Below are 22716 nucleotides of genomic sequence, written 5' to 3' on the forward strand. Positions count from 1 at the left end.
CATAAATGGAGAATGGACTTTAAGTCATTTTGCATAACTGCCTTGTGGTTACTCCAGAGATATTAGCTACCCACTTAGACACCACTTTGATTGTAGCTTGTTTTTCTCTCCTTCTCCTCCAGTGTAATGCTTTGCCCAAAGCACTGTGTGCAGTTGGAATGAGACTTAGAGGCAGGGATCTTCAAGATTCTCCCGTATCCTGGATACCCAACATTCTCGGAGTGCAGAGCGTCAGGCTGCGGCTGAGGCTGGATCGCCGTGACAACAAGGGCAGAGGCTGTTGGCAGCTGGTTGACTTGGGCAGTGGGAGTGAGCAAAGCTGCCGCAAATTGCGAGACAGGACCCCACCGACTCTGTCGCAGAGTAAGACAGCTGCATACTTTATATTTATGTGCATAAGCATACTTTTCTTCTAGATAGACACACACACACACACATACACACACGTATATACAGTACTGGTCAAAGGTTTGGACACACCTGATTAAGATAATGGGAAACATGCATTCAAAGACATTTTGATCTAAAGTCTTATGCTTAAATGCTTGAATTTCTTTCTTAGACAAGAATAAATTGCGAAGCTGATGCCTATGTATGAATGTCTTTCCCAAAAAAGTTTAATTTAAATTTTTTTTTTTTTTTTGCTTTTTTGAAGAATATAAAATGTAAGAGTTTTGATTCGCTTATAATGCTTTTTCAGCCACTGCATAATTCTGTTTGTGTTGTTTCGTAGTTTTGGTGTCTCCACCTTTCTAAAATGTGGAAAATGGTAAAAATGAAGAAAGAAAACTGTGTCCAACCTTTTGATTGGTACTGCACAATGATCTCCCCATTTATCTATACAGACTGGGACACAACAAGTATAATTTTTAGTGAATACAAAGAGGAGCACAGTGCTGCACGGGTGACATGCTAGAGGAGAGGTTGGAGTCTGATTTAGATTATAATGATAGATGAGCATCAGTGGGAAACAATCTGCATAAGATTGTAAGGAGTAACTTTATGTAAGGAGTATTCAGTGTAAGGAGTATTCTGAAAACTGCCCCGAGTGGACAAATCTGAGAGAGAAACCGCTGAACCCAGTGGGTATATCTGACATCAAGAATCTGTCTACAGTATTGCATTTCCCACAATTTCTGATACTACTGTAGCAGTACGTGTTCTGTTAGTAATAGCCCTCTCTGCTTACATGGAGCATTGATGCTTCAGCGGTCCACTCTGCCTGGTTGTAATCATTTTCAGTGAACTATGAATTAGATCTCTTAATTAGTGTGTGCCTAACACCTATCAGTCTTCAGGTAAGAACTGTGATATTGAAATCACAGGTTCATAGGGCACATGCCAGAGTACCCCTTCCTGTGAGTTAGCACTGTTCCCATAAGTTAGCCTGAGAAAGTCTCACCTACTCTTTGCGACACTGTCACTTCATAGCAGTGATAAATGAGTTAACGGAACACTTGCAGAAAGCCTTTGTTGTGTGATTGTCTGTCAGAATTGTTTTGCATTGCTATTGGTGGTATATGAAGAAGTGTTCCATCATTCCATATATGCTAATGGGTAAATGTTTAAACAACAAGCCTGTTTTTTTTTTTTTGATAGGTTTGAAAGGTTGACTGAGGGTTGCTCTGTCATGCACTATATACTACTTTGAGCTAGTCCAGTTTGGGGACACAGCACTGATTTATACTTCTATTGATCAATGTCATGGTAATTTTATGTGTGTAAATTGGCTGCCTTCTTATGTGTTTTGTTCTGTTGTCTGTGATTACCTGAAGAAATGTACTGCACACAAGCTTTTAAACCCCCACCCACACAACACACACACACACACACACACACACACACACACACACACACACACCACCCTTTCCTTGTTCAATTGTTGTTGCAGAGATGTGAATGTTCAATTTTATCTCTTTATGCCATGGTACATCACAGCATTTTGAGACAGGGTACATCCATTGTATACCCCAATCATGCAATAAGCATGGAAGCGTTGTCATAATTGTAGTTTATTCATAATTTATATTTTCACTGTACATTTCATTTTCAGCAGATGCAAATTATAGCCAGTCAATTCCCAAATGTGTTTTTATTTTCTCTACAATTCAGAAGATTTGTGGACACTGGCAAACATTACTTATTTAGAGAGCAATGACACTTTTTTCCCTACAATTTACCTGTTTTGTTTCAGAAGCGGCACGTCTTCTCCATTCCCAACCAGTCACGCGAATGCATATTTTATTATTTGATAATGGCCTATCAAGTAGGAACACAGAACAAATGACTATGTAGTAATGTTTAAGTAAATGACTACACAGCCCCTGCTGGCAGAGGAAATCAGCCGTGAGTGGGGAATTGTAAATACAGGCATGCAAATATCTACAGTAGAGGTGACGTTGTGTTTGAGAGACTGTTAAAAGCATTGAATAAACTCTCAGGGCCCAGCTCTTCTCTCAGCACTGTCTAATGGAGACTGATTTACATAGTCCTCAGGGAGTCCTGAGAGGGCACTCTGCAATGTCTAACCTTTGTTATTACTGTTATTTCAGTCTTTGATCTCCTGCAGTTGATTGGTATGCGCAGACAAGAGAAAGATTTTATGTCTTTTGTGCTGGTAGTATTGTTATCATGTATTGTTCTTTGTATTTCTAGTGGTGTGGCATTATTTAGGCTTGTTGTTGAACGAATACCCAGGTCAACATTGCCTGCCTATTGGATGATTAGCCATACCTGCCATTGCATTGCCTGTTTTTTCTTTTGCATCTTATCAATTACACAGCTTGGATGTTTACAGAGATAATTCAGGTTAAGTGACTTTCTCAGATGTACAATAGCAGTGCCTAAACTCTGATTTCAACCTGCAGGCTTGTGGTTACAAGTCCACTTTCCTGACAACTATACCATTTTGAGGGAGGATGGTTTTGCTATTATTTGAGGTGAAATGAATGGTGTTTTATCCCTTGTCAATAATAACAAAAAAAAAATCATTGGGGGAAAAATAATTGTATGATATCTGGCAATTACTTGTCAGTAGCTCAGTATTTTAAAAGTTTTCAGCAGTATAATACATCTTTTCACATTGATCACTCTGTGTCACTTGAGCACTGTGTGGATTAAGATACATTATTAATAATGACAAAAGCGGTCTTTATATTAACGCTGTGTGAAGGTGGGAAACCAAAGAAATGTCACAGATTTGTGATGCTTTCTATTCTCTGTGTATGTCTCATTTGCAAGACCCATTTATCCATTATAAATTTAATGGACAGCTGTACTGCTCTGGAGATTATCATTAAAAAAGATTTCACACAAAAATAGTCTCTGTGCTGCACAATTGCTGCAGTGATTGATTGATTGGGATTTTAATTAGAGCTCCATTAGGTAGCGTTAATCTGCTCGGGATGACTGTTATAGACTGGCACTGCAATTGGCTGACTATAGATAGAATGTCTGATGTTCTTTTCCAGGTCTTTGTTGAAGACTTGCATTCCACTTGCTGAAACCCGCTTTGAATGCGGGCATGTGTGCTCGGTTATATGGCTCTGCTAAAAAACAGATCATCATTTTTTTCCTACCTTTGCAGCTGAATGTGTTAATATTTGCAGAAAGTGTTTTGGAAAAATCTTCCACTGAAACATCAAAGCACAAAATCACTCAGTTTCAATATTCATAACTAACATTTGTTGAGAATCTAGCTCTGACTTAAATATGTTTTAAGAAGGCTTGGTGTCTGAATTCAGATATGTACAGTTCCAAAAATGTCCTAAGTGTGTGTTCATTAATGTAATATGTTTTGTGATATTAAGTCTTTTTACCCTCTTGAAATTCTTAATCATTCTTTATAGTTTTGCCTGAAGAAATACAAAGGGCATGAGAAATCAAGGAACAAAGGTGAAACTGCATATGTGCTTAGTGAATGGATAAGCAAACTTCAAGCTTCAAAGGTTATCTGTCTTTCAGAGGGTTTAGATAAATGGTTATGGCAGATGGGGACTGGTGGTAGGAAAATTAAAATGGTAACTTGTGAATTTATCCCACATATAAATTGATGGTGGGACTGCTCCCAGCTTAATATAGCTCTGGAAATCAAATGTACAAGGCAGTAGACAAGGAAATGTAATTCTTGATACCTGTGATGGAGGATTTGAAGGTTGATGCTTGTGGTGTGTTTACACACTTATTTTCTACACCTGGTCATGTGGTTCTGTAACAGTATCAGGTTCCCTTTCTGTTGCTATGGTGACACAACCTTTGTTGTAAATATCTTCTCCTTGTTGTTTTGAATGTCATAATAATATTCTATTCTTTGTGTTCCAAGCAACAGCAAGATTGAACAAATGCTGCTATTTTGATTATGGGGCTGTATAGATTGGGCAACATTATGTTTGTTCTTTGATGGCTGAAAATCTAGCATTAAAAAATTATACTGAAATGTCACAACAGTGCAGGTAAAGTTAATTGGAAATTGGTAATTGTTCATAATTATTATTGTTGAGATTAAAATGTTTCCATTAAAATTGTTTTGCCAGATTTGTGCAAAATGAATATACTGTTTTAAAGGTTAATTATCCTTTGAAAATGTTAACAGCAAGAGCTTTAAAGTAAAGTTGTAAATGGCTTGCTCAGTGTTTGACACACACCTTGCCAAAGATATATTCTCTCATGGACAGTTTGCCTCATTGTCATGTTGCTCTACTATATTCTATGCACTGGTTAGTATTCTTGGCAACAGCTGAAACATCTCCTTTTCTTTTGAGTAATGCAAGATTAAATAGCTGTCTGCAGTGTGGTGTGGCGTGCAAAAAAAAAAAAACCCAAAACAAACTGCTGATATGAATTCCACGAAGTACCAGGAAGTCATGTAATTGGGTAAAGAAGGAAGGAAGACAATGCTTTGATTTAAAGGTGAAGAAACCCAGTGACGGTGGCTATGATGCTTATGACTGACTTATGCCCTCTGTGCTTTGCCTGTATGGTGTAGTCTACAATTTAACTGGTTCACACCAGTTTTTTGTATTGACAAATGGAATGGTATGATATGAATGCAGATGAATAAATATAGAGTGCATTTTATTCATCTAAAAAAACAAAGAAAAGGCAGCATCTGTTCTTGACACTGTTATGTTGTGTGTCTTTAACTTTTAGTCCGGACGAGGCAAGATAATCATGATGACATTTTCATACGTGGGCAGCTGTTTGCATGACATATTTGTTAATTAATTCATTCATTTTAACAATATTTTCCCCTGAGTCATAAACTGGAGCAAGGCGTTACATTTTGCTTGTGGTATGTAGGGATGAAAAAAAAAAAGATTAAATGAGCTTGCAATCACAATTGACAAAGTACAATTGCAGATAGATTGAATACGACCCTAGTTTTTTTCCATTTTTGCAGTACAGTCAGCCACAAGTCACCACATTCATCCTTGTCAGTCGACATGTGAGAGTTTTGGCTTGAGATGATTCTGCCATCGTTTGGCGAAATTGCTGCCATTACAACACGAACACATTTGCTGTGGATCCATACCAATCGAAACAGCTGGCTGAACCTCCCCCCGACAGCCTCAATAAGCCTGGCCCTTCAGACAGATTGCAGGCTGTATGAGTGGGATTGATTGTCCCCAGACTGTCCTCTGCTCTGCAGTCCAGGAGAAGAGCATGAGATGAAGTAAATGACAAAATGTATTATGCACTGTATCGCACTCTGCAGTCACCCACGGTAGATCCCGGTGACTGGGATGGAACCAGGAGTGTGACCCTTAGAATACACTTGCATTTTGAGGCTTGAAACCTCTGCACCATTTGGTTGGGGTCTCACTTTTGACCAATCATCCACATCAGACAGCATGTAGTAAACATGACGCCAAAACAGTCATAGGGCCTGGGAATTGCCATCTGCTTTCCAAAAGGCAATGAAATCAACGTGGGAGGCCTTCAGATTACCCTCCTAAATAGACCGGGATACAGTAATGTTAATCACTTTTTTGCTCCCTCATTTATTCCCATGTGCAATCACAAAACCCCCCAGATACCTCTGATTTTCACAGGAGGGTGCTGGACAGCCCAGAAGTACAACACTGTGGGCACGTGACAGACTGTTAGCAAAGTGAGCACAGACGGGGGCCATCCCACCCTGGCCTTTGCTGTGTCCCTGGAAGGTTTTACATTCAATACAGTGTTTAGACAGGGCACTGGAGGGACATCAATCAAGACAGAGACTTAACTCTTTCAGTCCCTTTTTCCTACCTTCATATTGAATTTGTGCAGTGGGAAGTGAGCTCCACCATTAGGGAGAGTGATACCCTCTTGTGTGACAGTGTCATAGATGGTGACACATGGCTTTTTGTAGTTAATTTGTCAGCCTTTTTCTCCTTTTTTTTCTGCAGGTGTTACATAGTCTTTGGTGAGGTGTACTATATCTGGTTGCATCTCCTGAAATGTATACTGTGTGTCATGACTATGATCATCCTCATTCAGAAATTATCATGATGTGACACAGTCTGACAAGTAAAACATTGTGGCCAACACAGTGACTTATAATTTTGCTGATGACTTAATAAATTTACGCTTTTCTGTCTGCAACTAGGATAGCCAGCTCTCACATTCGGGTCATTACTTTGCATCTGCTCAGCTGTTTATGAATAAATAGCAAGCTAGCCAAACAGGAAACTCTATCGTCAGTGGAAGACATCTAGTATCACGCCTTATGTTAAACCAGATTGCTTTGCCAGCCTCCAGACCAGCTTGGTGTGGTTGTCAGCCACAGCACTCAGTCAGTACAGTTCCATGTCCACGTCAGTGTTCTGCTTTCATACCAGCACTGTGACCTGGACCAAGACCAGTCAGACTGGCAAGTGTTTACAAGTGTGAAGTGGCCCAGTAGAAAGGGGCCTGGTTATCATGATCTACCAGGACCCACCTTAAATTACAGTTGGCACATTGCCAAGGAGCCAATGACTGGCCAGTTGTCTGTTTGCAGTACAATGTATGTAGGAATGTGCTGGAAGACCAAACCAGTGACCATCCCCCTCTAAGACAAGCCTAGCTAGGACCTGCTGCACTGTCATGACCACAAAGCCTCAAAGATTTGTTTGAGGAGAATTGACAGAAAAAGCCAGACAAGCCTATTTGTTCTGCAGAAATCCTAATTATGCCAGACACGTAGTGATTTTTCTCCTCCACCGGAATATGTGCAGAAGTGCTGATGTTGGTAATTTTTGGCTGTGCATCATTGCACATAAGCATACATTTCTGTCATTCACTTTTAACAAGAGATGAATCAACACCGTTGCCTGGTGAGACTGAATTAATCATTTCAAACTATCATAGCAAGGCAGAGTGGAAAAAATCCACGCTAACTGTAGTGTTATGTTGGATATATGATTAGTTGGAACTTTTATTTAATAGCTTTTACTTCTAAACGAAGTAGGCTTAATTAAGTGTAGTTTTACGTAAATTGTGAGATTTGATAATGGTGTAAGTAATTTTCTCATTAATTTCATTACGAATTGAAGCTGTCACCTCAAGGTCTTGTTCATATTTGTGCCAGATGTGCTGATATTGGGAATTTGTCCCTTTTTCCTGGCTGTCTGTGAGAAGTTAAGTGTGGAATAATTGTAGAAAAATGAAAGGAGACCATTTGCATATGGTGAATGCAGTTTACTTGAAAGAAACACTTTATTTATTCATTTGCAGCCTATATGAGAAATAAGTTTAACATTAATGATTTCAGTGTAGTCTAATTCCCTATTGTTTTTCTTTTTATAGAGACACATTTTTGTAGTTCTGATTATACCATGGTTCTGATTCAATCTAACCCAAAAAGTCAGCAAATATAAGTTGTTTTTTTTTGTTATACAGTTTGTTTGTCAGTCTCTAATTGGCATAAACAAAATATGTCATGAAAAAATTTTAATAAAAATCCACTTCCTTCAGTTTGGTTAAGGAGGGAATCTTGCTTACTACACACATTACAGTATTGGCTGTGATTTCTTCCCTTCTTCTTGTGTTGTGTATGAGGTGCTTACGGGTGATGGTAACTGTGCTGCCTGTGATTTGTTAGTCACTTTCTAGCTGGCCTGAATTTTTTTTTTTGCCATATCGGACTCATTGTTGGGTTTCATGATTTTTGAGAGGTTACGAACAGCCAGTGAAAAATAGCTAACCATTCAATAATATGTGTTTGTTGGACAGTGTTCATTGTATTTATTACAAATGTCTGCAGAGACCACGCTACCACAACAGCTGCTGCTGTAGCTAGTTATAATTATCTGGGCAGCTTAGTAAAAAAAAAAAAAAATCGTAAATTTTGTGCATCTTTGTTATGTTTGGTAAAATAAGACCTCAATGGGCAGTACCACTGTTCAGACGGGGGGGGACGGGACTATATGGCTTGGACATTGTTTCTGAGTTCTGAGGTGGTGATACATTCTACAACTTCCTGATTTCAGAACTGGTGTGTTGTGAGCCCCGACTACTCCGGTTCTGCAGCATCCCATTCGTAAAGTGTGTCAGGCTCCCTCACAGGACTTTCACTTGCAACTGTTATGCATAAAAATCATAATATGCATATCAGGCTAGTTATTGTTCTCTATGGTCTTTGTCTTACTATATTAAGGAATTATCTATCGTTAATCCATGTTCAATATGATACACAATGAGGTGTCTGCTAGTGGACAGATGCATAGTTTAACTACAGCACATTCTCAGGCTGGCTAAAAGTACTACTGGGGATGATTTAGGGAGTGCTGTCATTTTTTTTAACTAGCATGGTAGCATTCTTCAGTATTGAATGCTGAGCGCTCACATGTGGAGGTCACCTTTAACCAGCCTTGATTAAACGGTGTTTTCAAACCGTGGAGTGACCTCTGGCCTGACCCACGGGGGGAGGAGACAGTGATGAGCCGATCCCTGGGGCGGTTGGTGCAGGCTCAAGCCGCACACAAATACAGGCCATGAAGAATAATGTGCTGGCTGCGTTCCCTCCCCGCGGTGGACTTCGGCGTTCCTGAAGTCTGTGCCCTGTGTGGCCTCAGAAGCAGCTGCTCAGACGAGGGGCTGCTCAGACACGCTGAACACATTTGCTGTTGATGTCGCACTAGGGAACAGAGATAAAGAAATGCAGCTGCAAGTGAAAATAATTAAAATGACTTTGAACGAGGTTATTGTTCAGCGTCAGGAATTCTGTTGACACGGGGTGACAGTAGTATATATCTGATCCGATCTGTCAGTATAAGTATGGAAACCCAACTAAAATCAAAGCAATGACATGCAAATGCTATGAGCAGCATGATATCATCAGTATAGTGAAAATTAATGCATACAGAGAGACGGGTTTCTTGTTTGTGTGTGAGTGTATATGAATGTATATAACCTATATTACTCACCTCTGACCGCCTGAGGGATACAGATTTAGCTCCAGTTGAGAATTAACCTGTCATCTGTTACTTCTTGACTCAAAAAGCAGTAATAGCAGTTTCTTTTTGAACAGCACAAAACCCTTGATGGACCACATCTAGAATGCTTTGTTGATCCCCCCACACCTGGACCTTGGAGTAATTACTTTAAAGTCCTTGCGATCTTGAAAGATTGATTCCCCTGGTTATTTTAAACTTCCTCTCTGCTGTGGAATGCAGAGACAGAAATAGATGGTCAGTTAAAGCAGATTCAGCCTCAGTGGCATGAGTTTTATTGCCCTTCAATACTCCTGGGTCCTTTAAGAATCTGCTACAGATTATTTTCCAATCTCCACAGCATTGGTGGTCCACAGACAAAGGCTGACCTTTTTTTTTTGTTTGAATACAAAAAATTACAGACAGTTGAACTGGTAGAATTCCTTAAAGGCACTTGTCCAGATTTTAAAGTATTAAATGCATTTTCCTAATTCACTAAATGCTTTACCATGGTAAAACACAATGAAGAGGAGGATCATGGGAACTGTAACCTGTTAGAATAAACAAGTGGAAAGTGGGTAAAATAAATCACGAGACTTCTTGAGAATATAAAGTAAATAAGTGTGCATAGGTAAAATTTGGCCACGTGTGCAGAATATACTGTATAAAGTTTAGAGTAGTTTTCAATTAAATTTGAATCTTGTAACATTTCACAATGAACTTCCATGCATTTAGCATTGTCATTGTGTCCAGATCCAGTAGGTTAGGAATCACCTAAGGGTGGTTTAGAGTTCAGTTAGTCATTTACATTCTCTGGGCTCTATAATCTCTGGATGGGAAACTTGGCCAGGTCTGAAATCATTAACCCTGGTTATGAGCAAAGTTGAGTGCTGTGCTACATTGAAATGAGCGGTAGGAACGCATTCAGACAAGTATGTGAAACCCAGGATTGATTCTATTTCTGTTCAGTGCACCAGATTGTTTGAGCCACCTTGAGATCCCAAAACCCCCCCAGCAATATAGAGAAATGACTTAAGATAATAATTATTTAATTATTATAATTACTGTGTTAATTTCACTAATTGTGTGTATTGTATTTAGATTTTATAGACCATGTATATCTCACTCTGGATTTTTGCATTTGACAAATTTTTCATTTGGCTTTTTGTCTATACATTAGAATAGTTATTGTCTAATGGTGTTTTACTAGTAATGAGATGTGTGTGGAATAAAACAAAAAAAATTTGGCAGTTAGGGATAATTAAAAATTATCCTTCATTATAGGATGTTGCTGAGCAATAATTATCATTTGGTTACAGCTTTACAGTCATTAACGATGTTCACATTACTGTTTATTATTGATTAGTGCACAACTACAAATAGGCTTAGTTTAAAGTTGTGATTCATATTTATTTACTCAATTCCTAATTGCTTCCTCATTCCAAAATAAAACAAGTGGTATAGACTGTTAATATCCCTACATACAACACAATATTAGTGTATGTAAATGTCATATTTGGAATTTTTAGTACATTTAAATTAACTAACTTGTGCAGTTAGGCCAGGGTTATCAATTGTGCAAGTAGCTATTACGTAAAGATGGATTTCTAAGATGGATTATTTCTTTTCCAAAAACAGCAGAAAACAAAAGCAACTTGGTTGTGACAACACTGGATGTGTGGGTTTGGCTATTTATGTCATGCTTTAGCTGTTGGTTTTTCTGTCACTCTTCTTCCACTGTTTCAATTGGTGGATAAAATCAACATGGTACATGAGTGAATGAAGAAAATCAGTATATATGCCTTTGTTAGCTGTCTGCTAGTAAGGCTTTAAACTACGTCCCAGAAAACCGGAATGCTAATGCATGACATGGTAGATTTTTCCAAACACACCTCTGTTATGAATACAAGACCAAATGTAATATGATTGTAATCTGCTTATTTGTAATGTTAATTGGCAATTCGTACATGCAGTATTTTCTGTTGGGTAAAATATTGCCTTCATGTTCATATGGTTGTTGTTGGATTGTGTGTTGCATTGGATTATTTAAGGGTATGTTGTTACCTAAGTAGGTATATGTTAAAAATGATATTGCAGTCACGTGACGCATCAGCACAACATTATTATGGTACAGAGCTCCTCTGTTCTGCTATTGATACATTGTGAGTTAGCTGTGTATAAGCGTGAACCCAGTAGAGCAGGAGGCTTTAATGAATAGTTAGTTTATTGGTCACTGGTCCCCCATGTTGACAGAGTGCTTCCTGCTGTCAGGATTGCTAGAGGTGAACTTTCTCCCTCTGTGTGTTTTGGCGGTTTCCCAGCTACGCCGCAGAGGGAGACCAGGGGCTTGCCCTCCCCTCTCGATCCCCACGTGTCACCCGGCCCGATTTATTGGATCTGACAGAGGCAAACGCGGAGACAAACCGGTGAGTAATCGGCATGACTCAGCCGTTTACTTCTGGAGGACGACTCCCGACAATGCCGCCTGCCCGAGTCCCCTTCGCTTACCTCGCTGCTCGCAGAGGCTGGCTTCTCCGGAGATGGCAGTGATTGTCGGAGCGCTGCTTGTTGTGATGAGCTTCTCCGGGCAATGCCGCATGGGTAATGTGCATGAACAGAGTGCAGTGTTGCCCCTGCATTAAGCGGGAGAGATGCGGCACTGCTGTCCGCTGGGAAACCCGCTGAAACGTAGAGGGAAGCCAGCGGTGGCCCGCAAGCCTGTGCGACACTGATGACAGTGGCTGCGTGACTGCACGATGAGGTCACACTGGTCATGCTATGTACACAGAGCCCAGAAGCATGGTGACATGGCTTTGAACTCTTAACTGTTCATGCATAGACTCTCCCCCCCCCCCCCCCCCCCCCATCCTTAACAGGGAAATCTAGTACGGTTTTTGCTCCAAGTGGGATATCCTGTCGCAGAACTCATACGTATTATTCTAATTCCCCTTTATTGTTTGGAATCATCAGTTGGTTTAGTCATGATTTTTTTTTTTTTAGACCTCTAACACTGATGATATAAAACGGTTGTCAAAACACCTACTGTAAGTATAATGATATAGTATTAATTAAGCTTTGACCTTTGTCATCAACACAGACTTACACAACTGACAACACAAAGAGGATATTCCTTTCATCCTGTGGTCTAATCAACAAAGCGAAATAATTTTTGGATGTGCCGCTGTCTACAAATGAGACAGAATCAGAGTTGAAGAAAAAGGAGGGGGGGAGGATCATTTTTATTTACAGTCTCCTTAGGAAACAAGGCCCATCCATCCGGAATTACTTAATTAGCATGAAGAGAATGACATTTTCATTATTCCTGTACAGTTGAGTAAACTGGGCTGCTCCCTTCTTCAATAATTAGACAGATAAATGGAGCTGTTGTGCTGAGGTAAGCACGCTGTCTGTGGAGCCGGGATCAGGCACATTCCCTATCATCCAGGATTCAGGAGGGCTGTGATCTGCATACCTTGTCCTCTTACTGCCACGACACGTAAATACCATTCCGGAAGCTAGATGTAGCAGCCACGGTAATTCTGTCTGCATACTCCTTAACAATCTGTGTCAAATTTAAGGCTGTGTTTCACATTGGTAATCACTAATCCCTGTTTTTTTTTTTTTTTTTTTTTTTTTGCTTTTTATGATTAAAAAAAAAAAAAAACAACGACAAAGACCATACCTTACACTGCTGTAGATTTTTATGACTTTATGCATTGTGCCTTAGACTAGACTTATGGTCTGTATATTAACAGCTGACATTGTGTACAGATTGAGCATCCTTGTTGCTGTTGGTGAGAAGAGACTTAGCTTGTCTTGGCTTTTGTTTTTGAGCTTATAATAAAAGGATCTGCAGACTCTATGGTGTATATACTCTTGGGTATACTGTGACCGACTGCGTGCTCTGCACTGTACATTACAAAAAACACAGAATTTGCTTTGAAGACGGCATAATTAGTGGGAGGGTGTCCAGCTTATATAGGAGCGTCTTAGAGGCTTCTTGAATTTTTTAAATGTATTAATTTATTATTTATTATTACTTTTTTTCATAGCTCGTGGTTCTTTTTTCTAATTTATCAGGTGTTGATAAGTAAATTGAAGTAAATTTGTAACCAAAAATCAAAATCTAATTAGAGGGAAAAAAAAAACAATAAAAAGCTTTAAAGGCACTAGAAGTGCCCTACATAACATGGACCAGCACAGCTACCTTGAAGTGTAATGATCATAATACCATCCTATCTTTCACTCAGTATGCAAAATGGCAGAATGAAAATCATAACATGGATGTTCAGTTTTTAGACATTGGCAAGCTGCCAGCCCTGTTACTCCAGGAGAGAAGCCTTTGAAAAACAGCTTTACAAGATGTAAATAGACGTGTGTATTTTCTAGGACCGTACCAATCATGTGGAACAAATGCTGCCTTTCAGCCAATAGAAAAGGAGTCTCCCTGTTTATAGCCTTCAAATCCATTAACAAAAAAAAAGGACAAAAAAAAACATTAAGGGACACATATCTGGCATTTTGGTCCTTTTAAAACCAACGTGTCCTCCTACGGCGTTCGCAGGAGCTGGCTGCCGACCCGTTTGTAGCCTCATTATTTCCCCGGCGCTGCGTGCAGAATCGCGCACACGAACCACACTGTAGCGGGAGACAGTCAGCGGTAGGATGTTAGGAGGCTTGTTGCCATGACAACAGAAGAGGGACAGTTCTCTGAGCTCACAACAGTGACAGTGGAGGCTGGCCGCCGGAGATTCTACAGTGCGGAGCTGTGGCCAGGACGCCGAGAGCAGAGGCACAGCAGCAGCATCAAGGGATTTGCAGTAGAGGAATTGAAGCAGGATTTTCTTTTTTTATCCCCTCGTACTCTTTTTTTATGGTATGTGTTTATTCCTATCTATTTTTTTCCCCTCCTGCTCTATTTTCTGGTCTGTCTCTGTCTCGCTGCCTGTTTCGAAAGGGGAAGGGAAGGATGGTATGCTATGCTACAGTGCACATAAACATTCTCATATGCATGGTCAGACACTCTTTATTTCATAGAGGCCTCTTTCTCCCTCTCTCTCTCTCCCTCTCTCTCTGTGTGTGAGAGTGCGCTGGGTCTGAGAGAGCCAGCTGTTGGCTGCCTCTCCGGACATGATGTGGTTGAAGCTGTCATCGTAATGGAAATTCATTGCTGTAGCTATGGTAAATGGAGTTTTCTGCCTCTGTGCTGAATGCATTAGTCTAATGAGATGTTTGCAGCTGGTGCGCTTAGCTGCAGGATTGAGGGACAGAGCACAGAGGCTGGAGGCAGGCAAGGGGGGAAGATGGCTTTCCAAGCTCTCTGAGAAGCTCTACCAGAACCCGTAGCACAAGGACCGGAATCAGAGACACAGGGCTGCGGTCGTTAGTGCAGTAAATAGGTAAGGTAACGGGAGCCCGTCTGCCAGGACGCTGGAGCTGATAATGGAGGGGGGGGGGGGGGGGGGGTTGCCGAGGGGGGGGGACAGTAGCAGTATCGACTCAGAGAGGGGGATGGGATCAATGCAGGAGCATGGAGAAATGCTTTATGTGGTCAGATTTCAGCCGGTTGCTTCTATATTTAGTCATTTTGTTCTGCTGGGCATTGCGTTCAGCTGCTGTGCGTTTTCCTCCAGACCCGTGCTTTTTGGGTCTGCAGCACCGTGTGTGTTTGAGAGACTTCTATTTCTGTAGCATGAAGGCGTTGCGTATGAAATGATTTTTCTAGACTGATCGATTTTGAGAGCAGTGGGATTTTTTTTTTAATAAAAAAAGAACCAAGGTTTGGAACAGCCCTCTGTTTATTAGCTTAATATGTCTGTGGGAAGTCATGTTTTTTCAGGCTTTTGGTGAATTTTTCAGTGTGCTTTCTATTTTGACCAGCCTTTTGTCATCCTAGATGAAAGGAAAACTGGAGGCTGGGGTTTTAATTAAAAATGAATTGGCTGTAAAAGCATGAGAGAGAGAGAGAGAGAGAGAGTGTGTGTATGTGTGTGTGTGTGTGTGTGTGTTCGTGTGTGTTTGTGTGTGTGTGTGTGTGTGTGTGTGCGTGCGTGTGTGTAGGCTAGAGTCTTGCTTGCATCAGCTGCATGCTGTTTTGCCTCTACTTTCAGCACCACAGTCTGCCAGGTACCCCCCTTTTGTACTGTACTTTCTCCGTTTATTTACATGTCCCCTCGCACTGTATTTTTGCAGGTCCAATGAGTATTCCTGCAGCATCAGCGCAGAAAGCAGACAACAGTGAAATGCAATCGCCTGCAATGAGTCCCTCGTTCATCCCGGGCCAGAGAGGGAAGATACCGGGCAGGAAGAGGGGGAGACCCCCCATTCGCAACATCCCCAAAATGGATTTTCAGAACCGCTACTCTGAGTCCCTCTCACCCCTCAAAGTTCCCAAGAAGAGGGGGCGGAAGCCTGGATTTAAGGTCAGTGGCGGGAGGGGGGTGGTGGTGGTGGTGGGGTTGGGGGGGAAGGGAGGTTTGGGGGGGGGGGGGGGGGGGTGGTTGTTATTCTCTGGGCTGTAAGTGTGCAGACATTTATCACAATAGACAGCCCAGTCCCTCTCTCTCTTGGCTCTGTATACATTGTCAGATTCAGACTGTGCAAAACCTCACTGCTCTTGCTGCTGTTGCTGCTGCCGCCATTGTTATGTTTATTATTGTTAGTCTTAGCCCATGTATTTCATTTGTTCATGTTCCTTAGTTTTATTTGGTTATTTTATTTTTAGTGTTTTTATTATCCTGTAAAAACCATACTTGTAAATATGGAAATGTTGGAATTAACTACCTCTTTTATTTACAGTACACATTGTATTTTTTTGGATTTGCAATGATCAAAGTATATATGTATTTATGAATATATATTTCCTATCAAATTTGATGTATTTTGTTTTTAAGATTTCTGCAGTGCAAATGAAGCAGCAGTTTGCACCCAGTGGCCAGTTTATGTTACACACACTATTTTGTCCATTGAATGGCTGTTGATAGGACTGGTGGGTTGCCAGCTTTATCCCTGACTATGGATGACACCGTTCATTAAATCCAGTAAGAAAGGGGTGACCGGACAATTGTCCTAAGGCCAGTCTAGATATGGCTGGGGCAGCTTTCTGGCTGCAGTCAGTCAATGAGAGATAGCCTCCCATGAGCACCATGTTTTTTTTTCTGTTGGAAGCTGTCTGTATTTCATGCAGTGTATTTTTTCTCATTCATTTGGATTAATTGTAGAATCTTTGTGTTGTGATAAAGCAAATTACCATGACCTCAACGACCACAAGACGATGTTTACATCTGCAGAGATTGTATTTTTGATGCACACCCTGCATTTAGTTGTTAATGCTCAGATGTATGTGTGCACATAAATGGAAAAACGGGTTACTGCAGAATTTTTCTGTAACAGGATGTAGAATGCTACGTATTTTTGGGCTTCAGGACAGAACGTTGTCATACACATGAAGGGGAGCCTCACTTATTAAGTAACAAAACTGTGTGGTTCCTTGCCAAGTTAATTGGTGCAGGACACACAGCAGTGAGAGCCTCTTTCCTGTGAGCCATTAATACCACCTCATTATTTGTAGTCAAAGGTCAACGGTGGCCCAATCCCCAGGCCCACCGACATCCCTGTGGTGTCGTCACCTTCACTGTGAGCTCATTACAAACGGTGGTGTCTGTCAGTTACCACAACAAATGGAAACACAGGCCTGCCATCTTACGCCTTCGCTTCAGGGACATTTTCCAGATCGATGCGTTCAGCTTCTCGTTATTTTTAGAACACGGTGGTGTTTAGAAACTACGCTGGAAGTGCTAGCGAGTTTACCAACATGCTCACATTCACATGAAACGGTAGTGCTTCCTCTGTTTCCTAGTATACCCTCTGTTAGTTTTTTGCATCATAGCTGTGCCTCCCAACTGAAGCCTTACACAGATTAGCTGTCCTTGAATGTTTTCTTAACAGGTTGTTCAAGCCCATGCAAAAGTATGCAGCTTCTTTTATCTCTGTCTGGTCCACCCCCACATTTAGCAGTACTTCCTGTCAGGGGCCCAACGAGGACAGGCAAGTTTTTTTTTTCTTTTTTTCTTTAGCAAGGGCGAGGCTGCCAGGTGTACTGGCTTCAGTTCGGATGTGGCTATGGGTTGCAGGGACGGTTGCCTCACGGGCTTTTGGTGTGTGTGTGTCCACCTGCAGCTCAAGTCCCGGCTGGTGATGACCCCCCTGGCCATCTCCCCGCCCAGCAGCACACCTGAGCCGGACATGAGCTCCATCCCACAGGACGCAGCCACCGTCCCTCACTCCGCCACGCCCCAGGTGCTCACAGGTAGGACCTACCCCCCCCCCCCCCCACTGCCCCACCCGACCACACTGACACTCCCACAGTGCTCGCTCTTGGCCCCGGGGGCGGCCCATTGTGAAGCAGTTACGGGACTGCAGACAGGTGAAGGGCTGCACAGAGATAGTGTGAGTTGCCGTGGCTGCTTCCAGCTGTGCTAAAATCACCTTGTGATTGGCTGCACGCTGAGACTGCCTCATGCTGAAGTGTCATTACTGAAGGGCGGGCGGCGTTAACTCACTCATTGTTGCAAATATGCTTTACTTGTCTGCCGTGCTTGCGGTGGGTTTGCCGTGTCACTGTGTAGCAGGTGAGAGAAGCAAGAGGCGAGGTCTTTAGGAACTGTGAAAACCCACACAAAAATATCTGTATTAGCTTTATTATTATACTTACATCTGTAGAAAATTCAGGACTTGTTTGTGGATAGAATGGATTGTGTAGCTGAATGTGTAACCAGATGCTGAGCAAAGCAATATGTGGCATATGTGGCTTATCACAGTCATCCAAGAAAACCTTCCACTCCAAACATTCTGACATGACCCATAGTGTGGATGGAGCCAAATTAAAGGGAAAAGCAGAGAAATGACTTCAAAAGTGCTCTGCATTTTTCTTCAAATGCTTAAATGAGCTTCTCTTGAGTGGCTAAAGGGAAATGTATTGTCACCTTTTGACACTAGTCCTCATTATATACAGTAGTTACAGCAGCTGACATTTACTAAGACTGTTCAATTAAGGAAGTGTGTGTTTGGAGTGCAGACCCTTCACTGACATGGTGGTTCTTTGAGTCTGTGTTGTGTCCCATTTGTTATCTTTGTGAAGTACTTTTAGTCCTGAAATTTTAATTTGTTCATTTGATGAGTTCGTTTAGTTTGTGGTCTCCATGGAGTAGTTCTCCACAGGAGGCATTATCCAGAGACTTAATTGACAGATTAAAAATCTGCTGATTTTATTTCAAAAGCTGTTAATCAGTGTGTTCGTTTCTTGATTTAATTCATCATTTTATGATCATGAGACCAGGTTTTAGTTATTAACCATGAATTATGTCATTGTTCTGATTGCAAGTAAGTGTCTTATGGGTATAATCTTACTTGGCTCAAAATAATGTGCAGTTAACAATTTAACCCATCAAAAGGAGTTTTTGAGGTTGAATATTGTTAAAATATTACAATTTAAACATTGAAGGAGTACTTGGTTGTTCAAGGAGCATGGTTGGCAAGACATTCAGGTTGAGATTCTGCTGTTGTTTCTTATCAAACCAATCTTCTGTCCCTCCCCCAGAAGATTGGTTTGCATCCTCCCAATACATCCTCTTGCTCAGAGGGCTTGGAGGTGTATGCAGTACAAGACATTCTGACACTATGTGCCTGACTTCAACCTGGCTTAAGATTAAACCGATCATGATTTGTGAGAGTGTGGTCTAAAGATACGTCCAGAAGAAAGGACAGAGGAACTGTGTAACAAATGGATGTGTATGCTAGAGCTGGACCCCCATGATGTGGCTTAAACACCCTTTGAGGGGCCCTGTGTCAAACCTGATCGCTGTGCCTCTTCTAACCCTAACCGCAGGAAGCTTCCTCTCTTGCCAGCGTTGGTAAAGGTCATGGTGGTTATTTCTGAAAGCACAGGGGAGTGATTTACATGCAGGCTGGCTTGTGTTGAAGGTGTATGTGTTTTTGGCCATACCTTCACTTTGATCACCTTTACCTCCTAGACCATGAGCATTCTTTTAATTAAACAGAGAAAAGAGGGTTGTATAGGCCTTGACCCAAGATCAGACAAGGTTGTGCTCTCTGCCCCAGTGGAAACGATCAGTCGTTTGCTGGGGGGTTATTCAACTCTGCCTGAACTCAGGAAGACATAATTGCCTTTTTTAAAAAGATTAATTGCCATCAAGGTTTATAAGTGCTATCTTTTAAGAAGTACTCAGCCTCAGTGACACAGTCTTATATTTGAAAAATGGAAATGCAACAACGATTTTTCTCTGGAGGAAGTTCTCATAGAGAAACAAGGTACTTTAGTGATTGCAAAGTAAATGTTTATTGCACATGATTTTACAGTTTACTGTAACTGAATGTAAAATGCACCAATAAAGGGAAGTTACCTTTGGAAGTAATATTTGGAAGTAACCACTGTGCACCAAATTGTCTGACAATCAAAACAACAGGCGTTGGTCTGCCATTGTTTTCGAGATGAACTTGCTATAGGGGGGGAGAGATTCCACTTGCATTCCTGGTCTGAGCTGACATTCCCATGTATGTTACTTTGTGGTTGAGGTGGCTAATTCTTGGCAAGGTGAAGCAGGCACGTTCTCCCCAGTTTCAGCGCTCAGTCTATTACACGCTCCAGGACTCACTGCTCATACTCTTTGTTTCCTAAGCCACGAAGGTCTGCTTTCATGTGACTTGCTGTTGCTCTCCATTGATGTCGTCTGTTGGGTCAATTATCTATCTTAACCAGGTTGCATAGGGCCGTGGCAGCTGGAGAAGGGAAATAAAGACTGCCCCAGTCTGGGCCCCGTTCTGTAGGTTTAAAAATCCAAATCCCTTAATGCTGTAGCTTCTTGATTTTCATTGGGGCGTTGGGGCATGTGAAGGGGGGGGGGGCTGCCTGCAAAAACCCTGTGCAAAACAATTTCCCTGCATCTCTCATGACAGCGAGCAGCCATAGCTTGCCTGCTTCCCCTCCCCCACACCGTTCCGATCAGACTGGAGCAAGCGCTCGCAGAGGCACACACGCACGCAAACGCCTCCCCCCCCCCCTCCCCATCCCCTCCTCCCGCTGCGCGCACACTCCCAGACAAGAACCCCTCTGCCCTGGCTGGCACCCACCGCCGGCCTTCCTCGTCGGCCGAGACGCAAAACCCCCGCCGCCACAACACAACTTTCAATCATTGTTTAACGTGCGGCGCTCGCCCTCGCGCGCCACAGCTGACTAGCATCTTAATGTGCTTAAGGCTTTCATGTGGCCCTCCTCAGATGAGGAATTAGTCACTGCATTAAGCATTGGCTGGAACATCAGAAAGTGTGCCTCGCGTCTCCGAACACAAAGTAACAGCCACCGGTATTTGGACTGGCAGGAGGAAACCCTTTGCATAAAGAGCTGTCAAACAAAGCAGCAATCCGGTTGTGGGCTGGGTAGCGAGAATGAGATCAGGCAGGCGGGGGGATGGGTGCTGACGCGCTATACAGCTTTTTTCCCTGCACATCATTTCCAGCGTAGCTTTGATATAGGCTACGAGCAGTGCCTTTGTGGGCGCCCGATGCGAAACATTATCATTCTTAGATTGTTCTGTGTCTTGAGATTGTTTTGTCTCAGTGGGGACAACACAGTTGTTTAATAAATTAAAGACTTGGGAACTTGTTGAACAGAACCATTGTTTTCCTGTGTGCATACTGATACCGTGCACTGGATTTGAAGTTGATGTGTGTTACAGTGTGGAGATCGGCTCTATCTGGGATGGTTTTGTGGTAATAGCAGTTTGTGAATAGCGTTATTTTTTTGTATAACCTAGTGTGTGGTGAATTACCATTTATTATTTTTGATTTTGAAAATGAAATAATATATGCTTTGACTTTCTATGACAGCATTGTTTTGCTAGAATCTTGTGTGAGGCTATGTATGTCATTTTCCAACGACTTCCTCTTATGTTATGTTATAGCATTCATTCATGCGATGTTGCCTGTAATGTTGGATTTTTATTCTGTTTATCACCCATTTGTTTGCATCGTTTTTCTCATGGGCCACGAGGCATGAAAAAGGCATTTATTTTGCACTTTCATTCATGAAAAATGCATTTTCCAAATGCTAAAAATGAATGCTCAAATATTTTAAAGTCTCTCACAAATATTTGAAGCTGGAAATGAATTTCAAGTAATAGCAAGGGAATCCTCCAATATTTGCAAATTAATTATGGGTCTTTGAAATAATTCAATAGATTCCCCTTTGGTTCCTCTCAGAGCTGCCTGGCCTGAAATGTAAATGCCTTTCCCACAAAATGGTGGAATCTTTCAAAGAGCACATGCATGTTTTATGTGTAGTCTCCCTCTGTGTGTTGCAAGATATATTTCTTCCAATTTATTTTTTTAAAGGATTTTTAATTTTATTTCTTCAAACTGCCTTTGATACATGCAAAACGGAAACACCGAGGACATTATGAGGAAATGAAACATTAGATTTTGGCGTTATGGGTTTCACTGGTTGTGTAATTCATCTCTCAGATGAAAACCAAAGCAATCTCCATTGCAATTAAATGGTGACCTGCAGTTGCACCATTGAACTGTTAGGGCTGGCTGCTCAAAAGTAGAACAGTAGACCACAGCGCTGGAGTCTAGATGTAAATTTGACTGTGTTTTCATGGGAGGTATTATTTTCTATTTCAAATACCTCAGGCCTGCCACTGTTGCATGTTTTTTTAAACATGTTACCAGTAAATTACAGTGGCCCAAATTTAAGACCAGTGAATTGATGTGCAGTTTGTGGTAACGTGGCTTTCCCCCCACATAGCTTAAGGGTCAAGGGTCATTCCATTCCATCCCGTGGGAGCAGTGAAAGACATGATGTTCCCTACATGACCAGGAGCCATGGTTACTCTGTAACCAATGGTCATAGTCTGTGCCCTTTGTTTTGCATTTGAGTGTGTCGTCTTTGGGGCAACAGCCTATAAAATGCATACAGTGCTTTATGATGGTTGCTCAGTTGTGTTGTATAGAAATGGAAAAGACTCATGCACATTGTATGCACATGGTTAAATTTTCAATATTTGAAGACCAGTTATATAAATAAAGTGTATTTGTGGAACTTTTCTGCCTGTCACCTAGGTTCATGCATTTTCAGAATATAATCCCCTAGTAGGAAATATAATACTCCCTAGCAGATGTGACTGAGTCTATGTGATTATAATTTTCTCACACTTAGATCTGGAATGGAGAGTAAATTCTCCTCAACACTGTTTTTTCTGTAAGGTTTACTAAATGTATCTTTATTTATAATGCCTTTTAATAC

At 41.5% G+C, this 22716-nt stretch overlaps 1 protein-coding gene across 5 annotated transcripts in view; it reads left to right on the forward strand.

Moving 5' to 3' along the window:
* The window catches only part of scml4 (Scm polycomb group protein like 4), a 49418-nt gene that overhangs the window by 15066 nt on the left and 11636 nt on the right, over nucleotides 1–22716 (forward strand). Inside the window, exons 1-4 of one of the 5 annotated variants that reach the window (XM_036549974.1) lie at nucleotides 291–363; nucleotides 11717–11821; nucleotides 15588–15817; nucleotides 17574–17703. In XM_036549974.1, coding sequence (XP_036405867.1) covers nucleotides 15593–15817; nucleotides 17574–17703 — 355 coding nt within the window. In that variant the 5' untranslated portion in view covers nucleotides 291–363; nucleotides 11717–11821; nucleotides 15588–15592. Of the gene's footprint in view, nucleotides 1–122; nucleotides 364–11716; nucleotides 11822–14053; nucleotides 14272–14516; nucleotides 14795–15587; nucleotides 15818–17573; nucleotides 17704–22716 lie in introns of those variants that run through there. The other 4 variants (XM_036549972.1, XM_036549975.1, XM_036549977.1 and 1 more) reach the window with 4 other exon arrangements.

Source organism: Megalops cyprinoides, chromosome 17 (genome assembly GCF_013368585.1).
Source record: "Megalops cyprinoides isolate fMegCyp1 chromosome 17, fMegCyp1.pri, whole genome shotgun sequence".
NCBI lineage: Eukaryota > Metazoa > Chordata > Actinopteri > Elopiformes > Megalopidae > Megalops > Megalops cyprinoides.